A 22,090-nucleotide genomic window follows, 5' to 3' on the forward strand; every position below is an offset into this window, starting at 1 on the left:
CACTGCAGTAAGCTATTGCCTGTTTCCCACATGCCAATAGATAACAAGATTCCAGGAGCCTGTGAGGCCTGGCCATTGACCAGGGCAGGAAGTTGTGTTTATCACCCATGCAAATGGAGCACCTGCAGTTTCTCTGGGGACCCTGGTGTTCCAAGGAAATGAAACTCCTGCTTGCTGGTCTGTGGAGTTGACCTCAAAAGAGATCTGCTTTGAGCTGATGCTGAAGTTGCCAGGTACCAGGTGGAGCGAGGTGCTTTGTGAAGCATTTGTCAAAAAATGGCACATACAGGGTATGAGAAAGGGCATTTTAATATGGGGGAAGCGCTTTTGTAACCATCAGAGACCAATCAATTGCTTGTCTGTTCTCTTGGCTGCTTTTGTGCTTGCGTGGCTTTTGCATGGGGAATGAATCTTTGGAGAAAACATTACAATGCTAACTTGGATCTAGAGATGTGAAGGCCTGGGAAAAACAGACCCCCTATTTTTTCTAGATTTCCCCCTCCCCCCTAGGTCTTCACATGTCTATTCGTAACTCTTGGATACTCTGTTTTGAAGGAACATGATCCATGTACAATTTAATTTTGTATTTGAAGAAATTTTTCATAGCTTGTGCTTAGACAGGTGGTTGTTTCATTAGAATCCATGTCTTCTCACCTTGCCTATGCATATAAATAGAGGTACTGTATATGCCATGACTAATATATAAAAAGCCTCCATTTATGTCTTAGGATGTTGTATATTGATATGAATGCAGAAGTTCCTGCTCTCGAGAGACATGTTAATGCAGCCAGGAGCTCAGCTGTAGTGATGGTAGATATCATCAGAACAGTGCGTTTTGGTTTCTGAATTCTTTGTCCAGGGAAGCGGAAAGCAAATATTAATGCTTGCTTCAGAAGAAAACTTGCATTTGGGTGTAGCTTAAGACAGTGATGGGAAACTGGTTGCCACATGCTGCTGGACCACAACTCCCATAATCCCTAAGCATTGACCATCCTGCCTGGGACTGGTGATAGCTGCAGTACAACAACCTTTAAACGGCTACAGGTTCCTCGTTTCTGTTGGGCAGATAAGGGTGGTGGCAGTGTTCAAAACCAACCAGGCGCCAGTCACATTTCATGACCGGCAATTGGCCTTTTGCAAGCAAGTGGAGTTGTCTGGTAGCACCTAACATCTCCATCTGGCAGGCTGGCACTGCTGTGATGCCGAAGACATGCCTCTTTTGCTGCTGCTCTGCCCCACGAATCAGCTGAGTCATGCAGCAGCAGAAGACGCTCACATGTACAGAAGCTGTTGCTGGCTGCTTCCTTCCACGGGCTGCTTTGCCTCCCCTTCCCACCCCAAACATGTAAGTTCTTATCTAGCACACTACTTTGCATAACAGATTTTTAAAATTTGTTAATAAAAAAATCTTTATTATTCTTTCTTCTTGATTTCTTTTTTTAAATAGTGTTACCAGCTGGGTGGATCAGGGGGATGCTGTGGACATAGTGTACCTTGATTTCAGTAAGGATTTTGACGAAGTCCGCCATGATATTCTTGTGAGGATGCTGGTAAAATGTGGGTTGAAAGAGGTAATGGTTAGGTGAATTTGTAGCTGACCCAACCCAAAGAGGACTCATTAATGGTTCCTTGTCATCCTGGGGAAAAGTGACAAGTGGGGTGCCACAGGGTTCTGTCCTGGGCCTGTTGTTGTTCAACATCTTTATAAATGACTTGGATGAATGAATTGAGGGGATGCTAGTCAACTTTGCAGATGACACCAATCTGGGAGGGGTGGCGAATGCTGCAGAAGACAGAATCAGAATTCAAAATGACCTAAACAGACTGGAGAACTGGGCTCAGGCTAACAAAATGAATTTCAGTAGGGACAAATGTACGGTTCTGCACTTAGGCAGAAAGAACCAGATGCACAAATATAAGATGGGGGACACTTGGCTTACTAGCAGTACATGTGAAAAGGATCTAGGGATCTTGGTGGAGCACAAGCTTAACATGAGTCAGCAGTGTGATGCAGAAGCAGCAAAAAAAGCAAACACTATTCTAGGCTGCATCAACAGAAGTCTAGTGTCCAGATCAAGGGAAGTCATAGTCCCACTCTATTCTGCCTGGGTCAGACCACACCTGGAACACTGTGTCCAATTCTGGGCACCACAATTTAAGAGGGATGTTGACAAGCTGGAAGGTGTGCAGAGGAGAGCGAACAAAATGATTATGACTTATGAGGAGCAGTTGAGAGAGCTGGATATGTTTAACCTGGTTAAGAGGAGACTGAGAGGAGATATGAGAGCCATTTTTCAATATCTGAAGGGCTGTTCACATGGAGGCGGGAAAATGCTTGTTTTCTTCAGCTCTGGATAGGAATCATAGAATCATAGAGTTGGAAGAGACCACAAGGGCCATCAAGTCCAACCCCCTGCCAAGCAGGAAACACCATCAGAGCACTCCTGACATATGGTTGTCAAGCCTCTGCTTAAAGACCTCCAAAGAAGGAGACTCCACCACACTCCTTGGCAGCAAATTCCACTGTCGAACAGCTCTTACTGTCAGGAAGTTCTTCCTAATGTTTAGGTGGAATCTTCTTTCTTGTAGTTTGGATCCATTGCTCCGTGTCCGCTTCTCTGGAGCAGCAGAAAACAACCTTTCTCCCTCCTCTATGTGACATCCTTTTATATATTTGAACATGGCTATCATATCACCCCTAAACCTCCTCTTCTCCAGGCTAAACATGCCCAGTTCCCTTAGCCGTTCCTCATAAGGCATCGTTTCCAGGCCTTTGACCATTTTGGTTGCCCTTCTCTGGACACGTTCCAGTTTGTCAGTGTCCTTCTTGAACTGTGGTGCCCAGAACTGGACACAGTACTCCAGGTGAGGTCTGACCAGAGCAGAATACAGTGGCACTATTACTTCCCTTGATCTAGATGCTATACTCCTATTGATGCAGCCCAGAATTGCATTGGCTTTTTTAGCTGCCGCGTCACACTGTTGGCTCATGTCAAGTTTTTGGTCAACCAAGACCCCTAGATCCTTTTCACATGTACTGCTCTCAAGCCAGGTGTCACCCATCTTGTATTTGTGCCTCTCATTTTTTTTGCCCAAGTGCAATACTTTACATTTCTCCCTGTTAAAATTCATCTCGTTTGTTTTGGCCCAGTTCTCTAATCTGTCAAGGTCATTTTGAAGTGTGATCCTGTCCTCTGGGGTGTTAGCCACCCCTCCCAGTTTGGTGTCATCTGCAAATTTGATCAGGATGCCCTTGAGTCCATCATCCAAGTCGTTGATAAAGATGTTGAATAAGACCGGGCCCAAGACAGAACCCTGTGGCACCGCACTAGTCACTCTTCTCCAGGATGAAGAGGAACCATTGATGAGACCCTTTGGGTTCGGTCAGTCAGCCAGTTACAAATCCACTGAGTGGTAGCATAGTCAAGACCGCATTTTACCAGCTTCTTTACAAGAATATCATGGGGCACCTTGTCAAATGCCTTGCTGAAATCAAGGTAGGCTACATCCACTGCGTTCCCTTCATCTACCAGGCTTGTAATTCTGTCAAAAAACAAGATCAGGTTAGTCTGACATGACTTATTTTTCAGAAATCCATTTTCAGCATTCCTTTCTTGGTGCTCACAGACTGTTTGCTTAATGATCTGCTCCAGAATCTTCCCTGGTATTGATGTCAGACTGACCGGGCGGTAATTATTTGGGTCCTCTCTTTTCCCCTTTTTGAAAATAGGGACAACATAGGCCCTCCTCCAGTCTGCCGGGACTTCGCCTGTTCTCCAGGAATTCTCAAAAATGACTGCCAGTGGTTCTGAGATCACATCTGCCAGTTCTTTTAATATTCTTGGATGCAGTTCATCTGGCCCTGGAGACTTGAATACATCTAAACTAGCCAAGTATTCTTGTACTATCTCCTTAGTTATTCTGGGCTGTGTTTCCTCTGCTGAATCATTTGCTCCAGGTTTTGGAGGACCCAAACCAATGGAGTCAAGTTGCAAGAAAGGAGATTCCGACTAAACACCAGGAATAACTTTCTGAGAGTAAGAGCTATTTGACAGTGGAACAGACTACCACAAGAGGTAGTGAACCCTCCTTTCTTGGGGGTTTATAGCAGAGCTTGGATGGTCATCTGTCATGGATGATGTAGATAAGATTCCTGCATTGCAGGGCATTGGGCTACATGACCTTTGTTTTTTGGCCAGTGTGGTGGTTGAGTGAGTTATTTTGTAGTTTATGAGCGTCAGCTCAGAGACATTGTCAGGCCCTTCAGAGACTAACAGTGCAGGAGGCCACCACTCCATAAGAGCCTGTGCCTGGTGATAGGTGCTTACATCCTTGTTTAATAGAAAACACTTTGCAGGTAAGAAGGCTGTTCATAGCCCAATGGTCTGACTCCATGTAAGACAGTTTCATATATTCATTTGCTCCTGGGGTCTCCAGGACACAGCATGGCAAAATAGAACACCATTGTGTTCTCATATTCAGGCTATAAATGCTGTGTAAGTTGCCAGAACTGCTGACACAACTTCTGATTTTACTGATTTTGGTGAAGAACATCGGTGAAATTGGGGACTCTGGTGGAAGTGACATTTATTAGTGAATAACTAATAGCAGGCCTCCTGGGCATCCCCTGAACGTGGAATTTGTTCCCCCTGTCCATTGAATTTGACACCCTTGATAACTCAAGGTTAGAGGGTCTGTGAAGACTTTAGCCGCTGTATATCAATTGTAGTGTTTGTTTTTAAGACTGGTAGAGTGATCTTTCACTCTTGTGTTTTGTGAGTGAATAATAGATTGGGATTCTGACAGTTCTGTGGCTTTGCTGGTGCAGAGTTAAGCAGCAGGATGCTTAAATATTCCTTTTGTGGTTTTACATAGCGTTCCTCATTTTGAAGCAGGCTGCCTTGTTAAAGGAAGTGCAAGAATGCTAATGTGGAATACAGCCTTGAGGCTTCCCATATGCTCTTAAAATACACAAGCATCTGTATAATTATGCAAGTTTAACTTTCCTGGTGCTTAGCTAGTATAGGCAGTAGGGCATTTCAGACTGTAAATAAACCTTGCAGAGCAATTTTCTGGTGCAATGTGGACTGTGGCTTTTGAATGGAATGTTTTGCCTGTTTCTTTGTTATACCTTTTTCTTTTTCTTATCTGTTATATTCCTTTGCCATTCATCCTGTTTCCCCCTCCTCCTTTTCAGGAAACATGCCTTGAATTGCCACCGAATGAAACCTGCTCTCTTCAGTGTGCTATGCGATATTAAAGAAAAAACAGGTGTGTTGGTATTTTTATACAAAATTCATTTCTGAAAACTAATCTTTCTGGCACATGGGCTGCTGTACTGTCTTTAAGTGCTAAATTTACCATTAATGCACTGTAGCCTTCCAGCCACAAGCTGATATCAGTGAGACTTTGGGGTACATGTCCTTTCTTTATGGAAAGATAAAAAATACATAATTACAAGTGTACAGAGTTAAGATGACACACAAATAAGAAGAAAAGAGAAAAGAAATAGGACCAATTTAGAAAACAAAACAGAACAGACTTTGGGGTACATCTCTTCAGAGAGTCACTGTTTAAACCCATTGACTTCATTAGGATTTTAGCAGCCAAACTTTCTGTGTAGGCTTGTGACCTAAATTAGTAAATTGAAAATATCCAGGCATTCTTGTAAAGTACTTGTATGTTGTTTGAACTAGTGTATGTACTAAAAAAAGATGGATGGCTGTTTGACTATTTAAACACATACACCCCCCATGCTACATGTATGCTACATTTCTCATTAGCCAAGATATCAAGGGCTAACATCATCTTCCCTTCATGCTAACTTTCTAGAAGTGAATGGCTTTTGCTTGAAGCCACCCAGTGTTATCAGCTATTTGGTGACAAACACCATTCATTTCTCAATATTTCTTTCTACTTTGATGACCTCCGTGTTGTATTTATTCTTCCGAGTTGATTGTATTTGGATTGTAGACAAACCTCTTTTATGGGATAGACAACTTGTTGAACATGGAAGACCACAGTGGAAATGTCTTGCTCTAGAGAGCTGTGGCTAATTTGTATAATTTAATTTCTGCATAATGAATGTAATTTGCATAATATTCAGAATAACATAATCAGCTTGGTAATGGCAGGTGATGCTTTTTATGCTGGGTCTGGCATGCAACCATTACAGCAATCGTAGATCTCATGACACAAAGATCTGTGAATGGCAGATAATGTTGACTGTCAACCTGGACTGGCGGGCAGTTTTCTAAAATTCATGTGAACTATACATCTCTTACACTGTTCTTTGCCTTTTCAGTAAACAATTCATGCATGCTTGCAGATGAGTACAACATATTTTCCAGCCTGTCTCCATATTCCTGTATGCCAGAGCGAGGCATGAGCAGTAGATCTGGCAAACTCATCACCTAGAAGAAATTTTTGTTTGCCCCCAAGCAAGTGGCTACCTGCAGGGTTAGGACTGTGGTTGGGATCGTCTTCCATCTGTACAGGATTAACATGCAAGTGATCTTGGTATATGGACCAAATGCAAAAGTAGCCAGGGCTTCTTTACTTCAAATAATTGTGTAGAAGAGGGGATGTTAGCAGGAGCGTTTAGTAATTAAGGAGTGAGAGAAGCTGTACCTTCTGAAACTCTCACTTTTGCACAATGGCCAAAGGTACAGGGCCTTTGTCCTTCTTTGCACCTGCTCACCCAATAATGGATATAGTTTCTGATTTTGACTCTTTAGTCTCTTGGACCCACAGACACTACATCCTTGTGTTTCAGTGCTGCACAAGCCTCCCTCAGATGAACAGGAGTAGTATCCTTACCTGGCAGGGGAGATTCCTTGATCATGAAGGAGGTTTTCCCAGGGTGAGGCTCCTCCACTTCACTGTGGGTGTGCTGACCCCTGCGATTTCCCCAAATGCGGGAAACTCGACTGCCTTTATTTGTGGGGAGTGGTGAAAGGGTATGGCTGAGCTCTTCTTGCCCAGGCGCTGTTCATTTCAGTGTAATTTGCATGGGTGCAAACTGATGGTGCCTTGTGGGTCCGCTCTCTCTGTCTCGCACTCTGTCACACTCAGTGAAGCCCCAAATGCAGTGGCGTAGCGTGGGTTGTCAGCACCCGGGGCAAGGCAAGTAATTTGCGCCCCCTAACCCTGGATTGGGACGCAGGTGGCGCTGTGGGTTAAAGCCTCAGCGCCTAAGACTTGCCGATCGAAAGGTCGGCGGTTCGAATCCCTGCGGCGGGGTGCGCTCCCGCTGCTCGGTCCCAGCGCCTGCCAACCTAGCAGTTCGAAAGCACCTCCGGGTGCAAGTAGATAAATAGGGACTGCTTACCAGCGGGAAGGTAAACGGCGTTTCCGTGTGCGGCTCTGGCTCGCCAGAGCAGCGATGTCACGCTGGCCACGTGACCCGGAAGTGTCTCCGGACAGCGCTGGCCCCTGGCCTCTTAAGTGAGATGGGCGCACAACCCCAGAGTCTGTCAAGACTGGCCCGTACGGGCAGGGGTACCTTTACCTTTACCTTTAACCCTGGATTTGCGCCCCCTAACCCTATCCCTAACCCTAACCCCCAGATGTTGCGCCCGGTGCGGCCGGCCCCCCCTGCACCCCCCACGCTACGCCACTGCCCAAATGGGTTGTCTCAGGTGATTGTCTTGTGGTCATGATGGGGTTGTGCTGTCTGGTTGTGTTTTGAGATTTTTTTTACAATCAAACCAAAGGAGAGGATTAGGTGGAAAGTTCTGTGGGAAGGCAGAAGTCTGTGGTAATCTCCACTCAATGGTGACAGTTTTACTGCCCAATTTAACCTTTTCTTTATCCACACACCTTTTTTTAGTTGAAGTGGGGAAGCTTTTCCTTTCTTCAGTGCAGCTTAAAGTTCGATGAAGCCACACCTATTTACATGATAATAGTGGAGAAAACAATAATAAAGACATAATATTTAAAGAGGTCTTTCCCTAACAATAATTAATAATAGCACTGTGTTCATTCTACATTACACGGTAATTCATTAATCCTTACACGAGCTACGTAAAGTAAGCCAGCATTATTATCCCTGTATGACAGAGGCTGTGAGAGAGAGTAACTTGCCTGTTGACTCCGGCTGGGGTGAGATGGGACACAGCAGCTTCTCAGCTGACAGTTTATTCTTTTAGGCTGGAATATATTATTCCCTCTGTTAGAACACTCATCCTTCTGTCCTCTCAGTTGACAGGTTTTGCAGGTTGTTTAAGTTCTTCAAAGCCTGTTTGACCATAGACAGCAAGGGGATAAAAGAAAACAGTGTAATGGAAAATGAAGAATTGTACCTCCTTCGGCCCTTTTGAAAGCTAGTGTCTGTCTCTATCCTTGGTTACATTTGCTTTCTGTATATGATACGAATTAGAAACACATCCCTGATGCTCAGAAATCAATTGCTTATTCAAGGTTTTAGTGACTAGATTTTCAGTAACTTGAGAATTATTTTTTATGTCGCATAACCCAGGCCTGTAACTATACATGTTCAAAGTAATGGAAAGACTAGGAGAAGAGGCTGCTCTTCGTGGGTTTTACTCTAGTAACTACAGATATATGTTATTGGTTACAGTGATATTTCCTGGGCTAGAAAAGGCTTAGGAAACATTGCAAAGAGCAACCTGGGCATGCTTGCTCTATGGGTAGCATATTCTGTTTTCTTTTAACAGCAATTGGCCTTTATTGTAACATAGCTTTACAGAACTAGGAGAATGCTGCCTGTTTTATCTTTTATTGGGTTTGTTCTCTCCCTTTCTGCAGCTGAAAGAGCATGGATTCGCAAACTCTGCTTAATGAAATGTGTTTCCTGGTGGGATTTGCCTTTCTGGGTGTGCAGTTTGCATCTTTTAAAATGTGCAAGTTGAAATTCATTTCAAGTTGAACATATTTGTACCAAGGGATTGCAGCCCCATAGTTACGTCGGATTTGTTTAGGTCTCATAGGTTTTTGAATGTCTGATGGCCTGTCTGTTCCTTATTTAAATTATGGGGAGCAGATGTTACTGCTTCAAGCAAACAAAGACCTGGTCATAGTGTAGCATCAGGGTTGAGGCTCTGTTTTAACGATAAAGGGTCACATGCTTGTTCTCAGTTCTGAATCAGTTTCAAATATTGGGCCTTCTGTTTGTGCTCTCCTCTTCCCTTTTCTCTTCAGTCAAGTGCCCGCATGCTTGCAAGAACCAATGGTAAACTATGAGAAAAATTGGTGTTTCTCTCACTAAATGTGGTGATTCTCTGCCACTATGTCCATTTGGTCAAGTATATATTCTAGGCCACCTCTTGTGTTTTGACTTTTTCTAATTTTAAGACAGACTGCTGATCAACAAGGGCACTTGACATTATTCACGTTTGTTGGAGGGGTCCTAAGAATGCCCTGATCCTTGAATATAAAGGTTCTTGGCATCCCCCATTGCCCTCAGACCACTGCCTTCAATAAAGAGGAAGAGTTCTGGAATAATTGCAGAAGTTGGTGCTAAGGCAGAAATGGCAACATGAACCTTACCAGAACTACTGGGTTTTAAACCAAGTACTGTATGGTAATGTTTGTCATTGGTTTGATTCATAAGAAAAAAAGAAACATGTTTTCAAGCTGTAAGAAACCAAGATATTCTACCCTCAGATATATATATATATATATATATATATATATATATATATCCTTTTGCCCTCCAACATCAGGGTCTTTTCCAGAGAGTCTTCTCTTCTCATGAGATGGCCAAAGTTTTGGAGCCTCAGCTTTAGGATCTGTCCTTCCAGTGAGCACTCAGGGCTAATTTCCTTAAGAATGGAGAGGTTTGATCTTCTTGCAGTCCATGGGACTCTCAAGAGTCTCCTCCAGCACCATAATTCAGAAGCATCAATTCTTCGGCGATCAGCCTTCTTTATGGGCCAGCTCTCACTTCCATACATCACTACTGGGAAAACCATAGCTTTAACTATACGGACCTTTGTTGGCAAGGTGATGTCTCTGCTTTTTAAGATGCTGTATAGGTTTGTCATTGCTTTTCTCCCAAGGAGCAGGCTATCACCATCTGCAGTGATCATGGAGCCCAAGAAGGTAAAATCTCTCACTGCCTCCATTTCTTCCCCTTCTATTTGCCAGGAGGTGATGGGACCAGTGGCCATGATCTTCGTTTTTTTGATGTTGAGCTTCAAACCATATTTTGCACTCTCCTCTTTCACCCTCAATAAAAGGTTCTTTAACTCCTCCTCACTTTCTGCCATCAAGGTTGTGTCATCTGCATATCTGAGGTTGTTGATATTTCTTCCGGCGATCTTAATTCTGGTTTGGGATTCATCCAGCCCAGCCTTTCGCATGATGAATTCTGCATATAAGTTAAATAAGCAGGGAGACAATATACAGCCTTGTCGTACTCCTTTCTCAATTTTGAACCAATCAGTTGTTCCATATCCAGTTCTAACTGTAGCTTCTTGTCCCACATAGAGATTTTTCAGGAGACAGATGAGGTGATCAGGCACTCCCATTTCTTTAAGAACTTGCCATAGTTTGCTGTGGTCGACACAGTCAAAGGCTTTTGCATAGTCAATGAAGCAGAAGTAGATGTCTTTCTGGAACTCTCTAGCTTTCTCCATATATATATATATACTTGGTTGCATGTGTCACTCCTAATTGTGAAGCTCTTAGTGCTAGAAGGCACTTGTGGGGGTTTCAGCAAAACATTATTCTGCCCCCCAAAATACTCTCTGGAGAACAGGATAATCCTGGTGGTCAGATCTCTCTCTCTCTCTCCCCCCCCCCCCCCCCCGCTGTAAAGATATGCAAAGAGCATCAACAGTGGAAGAATAATGGAAGATGTTGTTATTAATGCTGTGGAGGATATGCAGTGAAGAGGTTCAAAATGGGAACCTGGGAAGTCAGTGTTGTGTCACTCATCACCACTAGAAATACTTCTACCACATGCTCACATTTTGCCTGCGCAATTCAAACATCCCAGTGGATGAGAGAGCCAGAACTGTCTCTCATATTCCCAGAAAGGAGGGTAACTCCATCCTGCCCCCTCCGGTGAGGATTCTTTGTCACCAGGGCTTATCTTGGATGAGAGCTTGGTGGGGGAGTCTGCTGCTGAGGAGGGATGGCTCTTTCTCCTTGGCAAGACAGACAAACAGCCACTACCATGGACCATAAATTAAAGAACTTGTGCTTGAACTTGCATTTTGCTCCTCTCCCACATTCCTCTTTACAGTGGTACCTCTGGTTAAGAGCTTAATTCGTTCTGGAGGTCCGTTCTTAACCTGAAACTGTTCTTAACCTGAAGCACCACTTTAGCTAATGGGTCCTCCTGCCGCTGCTGCGCCAATTTCTGTTCTCATCCCAAAGCAAAGTTCTTAACCCGAGGTACTATTTCTGGGTTAGCGGAGTCTGTAACCTGAAGCGTATGTAACCCGAGGTACCACTGTACTTATATGTTATTTATTTATGTATTTATTTATTTGTGAACCTGAAGGCAGGGACCATCTTAGAACTGATTTTTGTTAGCAGCTCTGAGAGCCTTTTTGGCTTATAATGCTGTTAATAAATAATCAATAAATAATCAACTAATGGTACGGAGATGGGTCAGGGATTTTCAGTAATTATTGCTATGTTCAATAGTGTGCCCCTTTTGAAATTCTGCTCCATTTTTAATTGCAGTGGTGTAGGTAATGTTTTTCCTTGACATAAAATGTGCATTAGCAGAAAATTTGTCAAAGCAGTGTAACAATGCTTTTAGCTGCCCGCCCCCTGTCCCCCCAAAACAGTACTTCTGTCTTGTCAGGATTCATCCTCAATCTGTTAGCCGCCATCCATCCTCCAACTGCCTCCAGGCACTCACACAGGACATTCAGCGCCTTCACTGGTTCTGATTTAAAAGAGAGGTAGAGCTGGGTGTCATCTGCATACTGATGAACACCCAGCCCAAACCCCCTGATGATCTCTCCCAGCAGCTTCATATAGATATTAAAAAGCATGGGGGAGAGGACAGAACCCTGAGGCACCCCACAATTGAGAGCCCAGGGGTCTCATCCCCCAACACCACTTTCTGGACACAGCCCAGGAGGAAGAAGCGGAACCACTGTATGACAGTGCCCCCAGCTCCCAGCCCTTCTAGACAGTCCAGAAGGATGTTATGGTTGATGGTGTCAGAGGCCGCTGAGAGATCCAGCAGAACTAGGAAACAGCTCTCACCTTTGTCCCTAGCCCACCGGAGATCATCAACCAGCACAACCAAGGTAGTTTCAGTCCCATGGTGAGGCCTGAATCCCGATTGGAAGGGATCCAAATGGTCTGCATCCTCCAGGCGTGCTTGGAGTTGTTCAGCAACCACCTGCTCAATCACCTTGCCCAAGAATGGTAGATTTGAGACTGGACGATAGTTGGCCATATTGGCCGGGTCTAGAGATGTTTTTTAAGAAGCTGTTTAATGACCGCCTCTTTCAGCAGGTCTGGGAAGGCTCCCTTGCAGAGGGAAGCATTCACCACCCCGCAGAGCCCATTGCCCAGCCCTCCCCAGCTCGCTTTTATTAGCCAGGATGGGCAAGGATCAAGGAGACAGATGGTTGGTTTCTTTTTTTTTTTATAAAATTTTTATTGGATTTTCACATTTTATAAACACAGACACACACAGACAAAGACAACGCATATAAGGTTTCATGTCCTTACTTTCCTAACCCCAGTTCTTGACCTCCCCCCACCCCCCCTTCATACATCCTAATTCAATTGAATTAGCTCAGCAAGCTCATATCTCTCATCCTTTACATATTGTTGTTATATATATATATTTTTTTAAAAAATACTTGATTCTTATTACTTGGCCAAATTTTACTTATCCAATTTTCTTATAAATATTAAATCCTTTTCTAAGGTCGACCCAAATTCCTTCCACGAATTTCCCTTTTATCTTAAAAATAGGTCATAATAATCAAACACAAAGGTCATAAACATTTTTAAAAATTCTTTCTCCCCCCCCCCGCCCCGGTTTCTGTCCCTTCCCAAATGAATGTCCACAAAAACAGTTTTTAGCCTGGATTCCTCACATCTGAGGCCTTCAAGTCTCTGTCAGTCTCTCTCTGCCGATTTTGTTGGTAGCCCTCTTTGTTGGTCATCGGGTCTCGAAGGAGTTCTAGCTCAGTCTCATCAGATTTTCTTCCATCCAAAGTACTTGGTAACAGCTGCTGCAAAAGGTCAGCTGATCTTCCATACTCAAAGAGGAAGCCCCAATCATATTTCTTGTTTCTTTTAAATTCAAATGTTCCAAGTGTTCCGGGGGCTTCCTCCCTCCTCTTTCGCATCTTTCGCAGATTTGTAATCCAAAGGTCTTCTTCTTTATGTTCTAACAATGTAGGCTTCTGGTTGGTACTCTCCATCTGTACTTGCTCCACTCCTTGTTCCCTCTCCTCCTGTTCCAAAGTTATCTCTTCTAATTCAGCTGCAGATTTTTTTCCGGTCAAGTCCATTGTGCATTCAGCAGAGTCACTTATTTTAGAGTTCAAGGTTATAAGTTGTTTATTCATAGCCGTAGTCTGCTCCTGCAATATTCCCACGAGAAAAAACATTCTTTCTATCTCTGCCTGTAATTTTCCATCTGCAGCCATTGTAGTGTTTCAATGTTTCCCCTAGGGGGATTCTGGTTACTTAATAGTCCTTTCCCAACAGTCCGTTACTTTGTTATTTCACTACTTTGTTCCCAACCACTTTAATTCAAATGTAACAAATTTAGTCCAGAGAGGTGTTAAATAATAAGATTTTTAACTTTCACTGCCCGTTTGACAGCTCCTTTGACAGCTGTCAAACTCCTTGTTCCTTTTTCTCCAGCTCACATACAGGGCACTCCCGGGTCTGGGGGGGGGGGGGGTTTAGACAAAAGCTTCTAAAATTCCACTCTTACTCTCCAGCACAAATCTTCTTCTGTCAAACTCATGAAAATATTATCTTTTAAAACACACCGAAAAGAAAAAACTATCCACCTTAGTTCTCCGATCCTTGCTTTAAATCTTCTGTAAGTAGGGGGGGTGCGGACTTCCCTTTAGCACATCCCCCGATCGTACCGAATTCAAAGGTAAAAATTTTAAAGTCCAAATTCCATTCTACTCACGGGTTAATTAAAGTCCGAATTTCAGGGAAGAAAGTCAGCAGCCTCCGGCCATGGCTCGCGGCTTCACTCCACTGCAGTAGCGGTCCACTCACAGCACCACGCCGCTCCCCGTACCCTCTCCGCAGCCTTTAAAAAGGCTCTTCGTGGGTCGGGGGGCGCTTAAGGTGCCCGCCGAGTCACCAAGTCCGCAGGCTTCAGCGCCTGCGGTTTCTGAGGGTCCCCGCGTCGCCGTCGCGGTAGAACCCTTCTCCAGCGGAGCCGATTCCCTCCGGAGCTCGGAGGGAATCCGCCATTAACCAGATCACGCTAACCCGGAAGTCCTGACAGATGGTTGGTTTCACTTGTCCAAGCAAGCCTGTCCACATCCTCGGAGGTGACAGATTGGAATTGATCCCATGTAACATGACTAGAAGGGACACGGGTGGCGCTGTGGGTTAAACCACAGAGCCTAGGATTTGCCGATCAGAAGGTTGGCGGTTCGAATCCCCGCAACAGGGTGAGCTCCCGTTGCTCGGTCCCTGCTCCTGCCAACCTAGCAGTTTGAAAGCACGTTAAAGTACAAGTAGATAAATAGGTACCGCTCTGGCGAGAAGGTAAATGGCATTTCCGTGCGCTGCTCTGGTTCGCCAGAAGCGGCTTAGTCATGCTGGCCACATGACCCAGAAGCTGTACGCTGGCTCCCTCGGCCAATAAAGCGAGATGAGCGCCGCAACCCCAGAGTCGGCCACGACTGGACCTAACGGTCAGGGGTCCCTTTACCTTTAACATGACTAGTAAGGACTCTAGCACTCTTCCGCCCTGGCCCTGCTCCCACGGTGGAGTCTACCTCCTTCTGAATCCGAGCGACTTGATATCTGCAAAAAACTTTGCAAAAGCATTGCAGGAGATCTTGGGGTCCCTACCAGGCCCTGGTGACGAAGGTGGTTCCGATAGATTTCGAACCACCTGAAAGAGTCTCCTGCTGCTGTTTTCTGCAGATGCAATGGAGGCAGTGAGGAAGGTCTTCTTCGCCATCACCATTGCCACTTGGTAGTCTCGACGTTGAGCTCTAGCCCGTGCCCAGTCTGATTCGGAATGAGTTTTCCACCACCGGTGCTCTAGCCGTCTCAACAATTGTTTCATCACCCTCAGCTCCAGGGAAACCATGGGGCTGTCCATGCAACCGGAGAGGGCGCTTCGGAGCCAGACAGTCAATAGCCCTGGTTAACTCCGCATTCCAGCGGGAATCAGCTGAAAGGCCATCAACTTGGGATAAAACATCCCCTACCACTCTCTGGAAGCCAATTGGATCCATTAAGTGGCGGGGCCGACCATCCGAATCGGTCCCACCTCCCTGCAGAGGGGAAGGGTCGTGGAGAAGTTTAGAACTTGTTTTGTACACTTTAGCAATTTTACTCGGTGTTAGATACCAACGATATATTGTTTTCATATTACTTTCTTTCAACGAACAGCATGTAGTAAATTTTATTTCCTCTTTCTGTAACTTTTCCTAGGATGAAAGTTGGATATTATATCCAAAGTCTCTAGCCGAATGTATCATCACTGGCTTAACTTCTTCGTCTTTTTTATTCCATTCTAAAACTAATTTGTACATTTTTGATAAAACTTTCACATTATTTTCCAACAGATCTATTTCAAACCTTGATCTCATATCGAAACCATTTTTGTCAACCTTGAAAACATCATTTAATTGATGATACTGCATCCAGTCTGTTAACAATTCTCTAATATCCTCTTTTTTCAATTTTAATTGGTCTCCTGCCTCTTTTAACAAGTCTTTATAGGTGGCCCACTCGCTTCTCATATTTACTTTTTTAACTGAGATTGCTTCCAATGGAGAAATCCACCATGGTGTTCTTTGTTCTAATATATTCTTGTACCTATCCCATACCTCGTAGGTTGACTTTCTTATCAAATGGTTAAATAATTTCTAAACTGCAATCAATAAAACAAAGGCAAGCCACAGTGCATAAAATAATACAATACAAATTGAGAAGCAGAGACTGGAGGGTGGGGCAAGGCCGGTGGAAGGAGGCCTTGCCTGATGAAGTCTCTCCCCTCACATTCATTTTTGCAGCAGATATTCTACCCCAAAATGATAATTTCATCCTTCCCCATACTTCAAAATTATTCTTAATTTCTTTCCATGTAGGTATGTAATAGTCTTTGAATACATTTCTTCCCCACACGTATTTCTGTGATCTGTTGTAATTTTTCTTTTAATAGTACATTCATATTTTTCACCGACATTTTAGTTTTTACCTTTAGTTTTGAGTTTAAAACGAGCCACTTGGTTTTATACTTTTATACTTTCCTCTGCTCTTATAATGTTCACCAGAACTTCAAGGAACCAGTATAAACAATAATGGTGACAGGGGACATCCCTGTCCTGTTCCTTTTGTAACATCATACTTTTCAGCTGGGTCGCGGGTGGCGCTGTGGGTAAAACCTCAGTGCCTAGGACTTGCCGATCGCACGGTCAGCGGTTCGAATCCCCGCGGCGGGGTGAGCTCCCGTCTTTCGGTCCCAGCTCCTGCCCACCTAGCAGTTCAAAAGCACCCCTAAGTGCAAGTAGATAAATAGGTACCGCTTTATAGCGGGAAGGTAAACGGTGTTTCCGTGTGCTGCGCTGGTGCTGGCTCGCCAGAGCAGCTTCGTCACGCTGGCCACGTGACCCGGAAGTGTCTCCGGACAGCGCTGGCCCCCGGCTTCTTAAGTGAGATGGGCACACAACCCTAGAGTCGGACACGACTGGCCCATACGGGCAGGGGTACCTTTACCTTACTTTTCAGCTACAATTCCCAACATTAGTTGCGTTGTGGTCTAAACCTCTGAGCCTCTTGGGCTTGCTGATCAGAAGGTCAGCCGTTTGAATCCCCACGATGGGGTGAACTCCTGTTTCTCTGTCCCAGCTCCTTTCAATCTAGCCATTCGAAAGCACACCAGTGCAAGTAGATAAATAGGTATCACTGCGGCAGGAAGGTAAACGGCATTTCTGTGGACAAACAGGGAGATGAGCGCCGCAACCCCAGAGTCGCCTTTGACTGGGCTTAACCGTCCAGGGGTCCTTTGTTGTTGTTTAGTCATTTAGTCGTGTCCGACTCTTCGTGACCCCATGGACCAGAGAACGCCAGGCACTCCTGTCCTCCACTGCCCCCCGCAGCTTGGTCAGACTCATGCTGGTAACCTCGAAAACACTATCCAACCATCTCGTCCTCTGTCGCCCCCTTCTCCTTGTGCCCTCCATCTTTCCTAACATCAGGGTCTTCTCCAGGGAGTCTTCTCTTCTCATGAGGTGGCCAAAGTACTGGAGCCTCAGCTTCACAATCTGTCCTTCCAGTGAGCACTCAGGGCTGATTTCCTTCAGAATGGAGAGGTTTGATCTTCTTGCAGTCCATGGGACTCTCAAGAGTCTCCTCCAGCACCATAATTCAAAAGCATCAATTCTTCGGCGATCAGCCTTCTTTATGGTCCAGCTCTCACTTCCATACATCACTACTGGGAAAACCATAGCTTTAACTATACGGACCTTTGTTGGCAAGGTGATGTCTCTACTTCTCAAGATGCTGTCTAGGCCTGTCATTGCCCTTCTCCCAAGAAGCAGGCGTCTTTTAATTTCGTGGCTGCTGTCACCATCTGCAGTGATCAGGGGTCCTTTACCTTTACCTTTTACCTACAATTCCCAGCACCATTAACTACAATTCCCAGGGTTCTTTGGGGGAAGTCACGTGCTTTAACTGTATTGTGTGTTTGCATTCTAGATTTGACCTGAGAGCATCTTTCTGTTCTTTTTTTAATGCTGAAATATCTTTGAACGTATGCCCATGCACTTTGAGGAGCAGCAGCACATATTAGTGTTTCTAGTTGCTTTTGCATGTGCAGCCTGATCCTATGCTTTCTTACTCCCAAGCAAGTAGGCATAGGAATATATTCCAGTAAAATCTTAGTTGGCAGCTCCTTTAGCTGTGGTCATATTCTGAACTGAGCCAGGACAACACTGAGTCATTGGATGGAGCCAGAATACTTGAGCTGCTGATATATATGGAAATTAGCTCATTAAACTATCTTCTTCTCAGTGTTAATATCAGCAGCTGAGGTTTATAAGGAAGGGAAGACTCTGCCAAAGCTGCTGCTGCTCAGTAGCACTAAGAATGAGGAATCAGAAGGGATGCTTCCCTGTCTCTCATCCTCCTTGATTTTAATGGAGTTGCATGGCCAAAATATTTCATCTTGCATCTGAGGGTAGATTATAAGGTCCTTGGGATCAGAGGGTGTGTTGCGGTCCAGGTGCAAAGTAAGTGGGGTTGGGCGCTCAGGCCTGCAGAGGCCTTGACTTGTTCTACATGAGCAAATTAAGGATTGCCATTCAAATACTTAGATCAGGCATCCTCAGCCTTGGCCCTCCAGATGTTTTGAGACTACAATTCCCATCATCCCTGACCACTGGTCCTGCCAGCTAGGGATCATGGGAGTTGTAGGCCAAAAACATCTGGAGGGCCGAGGTTGAGGAAGCCTGACTTAAATATTAGCATTGTCACTGAGCTCCCTCTCTTCTTCCAGTTTCTCTTGAGTGAAACCTTTAACCACTGTTTGCCAGTGCTGCTGTTTTTGTTGACATTTGTTGCCGTTTCCCTAACACTAGTTGAACCTTATCTTCCTTGGTACCTGAAGAGAACTGGACATTTCAGCTGGGGCTTAACTTCAGTTGACTGAATCAGCTTGATCATCCTGTGTCTGTTTCTTGAATATTTCAGTTAATCAATAGATATGTTTTTCCTCTCTAGTAGCACAAATGTTCCATCATAAGAGAGGACTATGAGCCCTGCTGCTCTGTTGCTACATGGAAGAGAAAAATCTGGACTGGAAAACAAGCCTAACAAATGGCATATCATTCTTGTTTTGGCACCGGTGCTCTCGTACAGTTCATTACAGCACCGCAGCATGTTAATTAATGATATGTAAATATATTGCAATGATTGCATTTGCATATTGAGTGAGGCCTCAGTACCTTAGGTTGTGATGTGTTTTAATTAAGGGCTAATTAGAAATGATGGGAATTTCACTTGGCTCAGTCTAATTATTTTACATTTTGATGAATATGTAGAGAGTGTTATGATTAGCTATCAGAACAAACCATGGCATGTTAGTGGATGTGGCTGCCCAGGTTCTCAGGGGTTTATGGGGCTGAGAATTGTCCATTAAAAGCATTCATAAAAATTAGTGCTGCCAACCAATGGAAACGTTTCTTTTAGTCAATTTATTGTTGTACTATTACTCATTTAATTGATTAATTAACTGATAAATATTAAAGTAATTCGGTTCAAGTGATTTTTTGAGGCAATTTAATGAAGATAACAGTTCTCTCAGCTAATTAACAGAGACAAATCCATTCTTTCCTTGGAAAATAAAGTGCTTTGTCTGAATGAAGAGAAGCTCTTTTACATGGGAACTTAAGTTACCATGCAATTAAAAGCCCACACTATAACCTGTGACTAATTTTTGAATCCTGTTAAATCTTTTGGATTTAATAAAAATTATTTATGACTAATATAGTTTCTGAGAGCTTCTTTCAGGTCTGGTGAGATGAATTTAGGATGCAGGTGTGTACACACTGGGTGCTTTGCTGCAACAGGTGGCATTGCAAATGCTCACAGCCATTTGACTCCTACAACCTGCCAGTTGATGTTCTGGGCAGAGCTATTCCTGAGTCCCAGGTGATCTGCATTATCTGAGATCCTGTCATTGCTCAGCCGTTGTGCTCTGCCCTGCCTGGGCTGGGAAAGTTGGATTGTGGAAAAGGCGGAAAGTGTGTTGAGGCCCTGCCTCTCTTGCAGCCCAATTCCACCTACCTTAGAGAGCACAGAGAGTAAGGGTGGGAAGTGTGTGGGGCTGCAGGAGAGGCATAGGGACTAAATGAGAAATATGAAGCAGCAACCTTGGCCTGCACACACATGAAAGAAAGCAACCAATGTGGGATGACTCTTTTTCAAACCTCTGTTCTTTTTTTAGTAACATTTTATTAATTTTCCAAAAATAACAAACATAAAAAACGGTAACAATACAAAAACAAAACAAATTAACTTCCCCCTAATCCCTTTCTTGGTTCAATTATTTATCAAAATACTGCATGTCCATTATTAAGTTTCTAACATATTTAAATCATCTATTATCCATTTATGATAATATTACAAGTATTCTTAAAACCCTGCTAACATTAACCTGTGTACATTGCTTCTGTATATATGCAATAAACATCTTCCATTTTTCCTTAAATTCATTATCGTCTCTTCCTCTTAATTTCATCGTCATTTTTGCCATTTCAGCATATTCCATTAGTTTAACATGCCAATCTTCTTTAGATGGGACACCATCTACTTTCCAATGTTGGGCTAGTAAAATTTGTGTGGTCGTTGTTGTATACGTAAACAGATTCTTTTGTGCTCTTGGTAGATTCACTCCTATTATAACTATTAAAAAAGCTTCTGGCTTTTTAAATAAAGGTTATCCTAAACATTTTCTTCATTTCATTATAAATCATTTCCCAATATTTCTTTATAATATAGCAATTAAAAAATGTCCCCTCTGCTACTTTACATTTCTAACACTTGCTTTCCTTAGTTTTATACTTTTTTGCTAATTTAACTTGAGTTAGATACCATCTATACATCATTTTCATGTAATTTTCTTTAACCGCCACACATGCTGTAAATTTTATATTATTCTTCTATAATTTTTCCCATTCCATCATCTGAATATTATGTCCCACACCTTGTGCCCTTTTAATCATGACTGACTTAATCTCTTCATCCTTCGTTTCCCATTCCAACAACAGATTGCACATTTTAGAAATTAATTTCATTTCATTTTCTATTATTTCTCTCTGAAAAGTTGAGATTTCATACGCAAATCCTATCTTTTTATCATTGTTAAACATTTCATTTAACTGAAAATATTGCAACCAATCTGTTACATTCTCTCAGATTTCATTAAAGTATTTCCATTTTAATTGGTTCTCTGTTTCCATTAACAACTCTCTGTTGGGTCACCTTAGACCAGGCATAGGCAAACTCAGCCCTCCAGATGTTTTGAGACTATAATTCCCATCATGACTATAATTCCCTGGTCCTGTTAGCTAGGGATGATGGGAGTTGTAGTCCCAAAACATCTGGAGGGCTGAGTTTGCCTATGCCTGCCTTAAACTACTGAAGATAAATTGGAACGAGGGAGAATCTTGTATACTACTTGGAGGAAAGGGGCAATGAAAATGTAACCCCTTCCCCCTCCTCAGCATCTACCGTATTTTTCGCTCCATAAGACTCACCTGACCATAAGACACACCTAGTTTTTAGAGGGGGAATGCAAGAAAAAAAAATTCTTTAAAGGGAGTGCTGAGCAGAGCCTGCATGCATCCCAGGCTCTGCTCAGTGCTCCCTTTCACGAGCCGCTTAGAGCGTGTGCTTAGAGCGCACGCTTAGAGTGCTTGCAGGTTTTTCCCCAAGGAGGGAGAAGGGCAGCCCGTCAGTGACGGTTGCCCTTCTCCCTCCTCAGGGAAAAGCCCCCAAGAGCTGCAGACATGCGCCGCTCTTTAAAGGGAGCGTGGTTCTTGGGGGCTTTTCCAGGAGGTGGGGGAAGGGACTGAGGGGCTAAGCCAGAAGCTAGAGCTGTGCAGCGATCCCTCTTGCTGTTCTGGCTTCTGGGATAGCTGCGCAGCCTGCATTCGCTCCATAAGACGCGCACACATTTCCCCTTACTTTTTAGGAGGAAAAAAGTGTGTCTTATAGAGCGAAAAATACGGTATTTTCCAGGCTCATTTTTTTAAAGGCTCCAGTGTCTACTGGGCATATGGGTTTTTCCACCCATGGAAGAAGCTGTCAGTTTGTACTACATAGCAGTCAACGGCTGCTACAGGTTTCTTCTGGCCGAGGAAATGGCACAAAACTGCTCTACACCACTTCCATTTTAAAAAGTGAACCTCTGGGACACTTGGCTTTA

The 22,090-nt window shown here is 43.8% G+C and overlaps 1 protein-coding gene across 4 annotated transcripts in view; it reads left to right on the forward strand.

Moving 5' to 3' along the window:
* Window positions 1-22,090, forward strand: part of PBX4 (PBX homeobox 4) — a 55,039-nt gene that overhangs the window by 10,531 nt on the left and 22,418 nt on the right. For all 4 annotated transcript variants that reach the window (XR_013836377.1, XR_013836378.1, XM_079967846.1 and 1 more), the window contains exon 2: window positions 5,198-5,271. Coding sequence is in view for 2 of the 4 variants with exons in the window: in XM_079967846.1 (XP_079823972.1) it covers window positions 5,198-5,271 (74 nt within the window). In the remaining 2 variants the exon portion in view is untranslated. The remainder of the gene's footprint in view (window positions 1-5,197; window positions 5,272-22,090) is intronic.

Source organism: Podarcis cretensis (genome assembly GCF_951804945.1).
Source record: "Podarcis cretensis genome assembly, chromosome: 2".
NCBI classification, from domain to species: domain Eukaryota; kingdom Metazoa; phylum Chordata; class Lepidosauria; order Squamata; family Lacertidae; genus Podarcis; species Podarcis cretensis.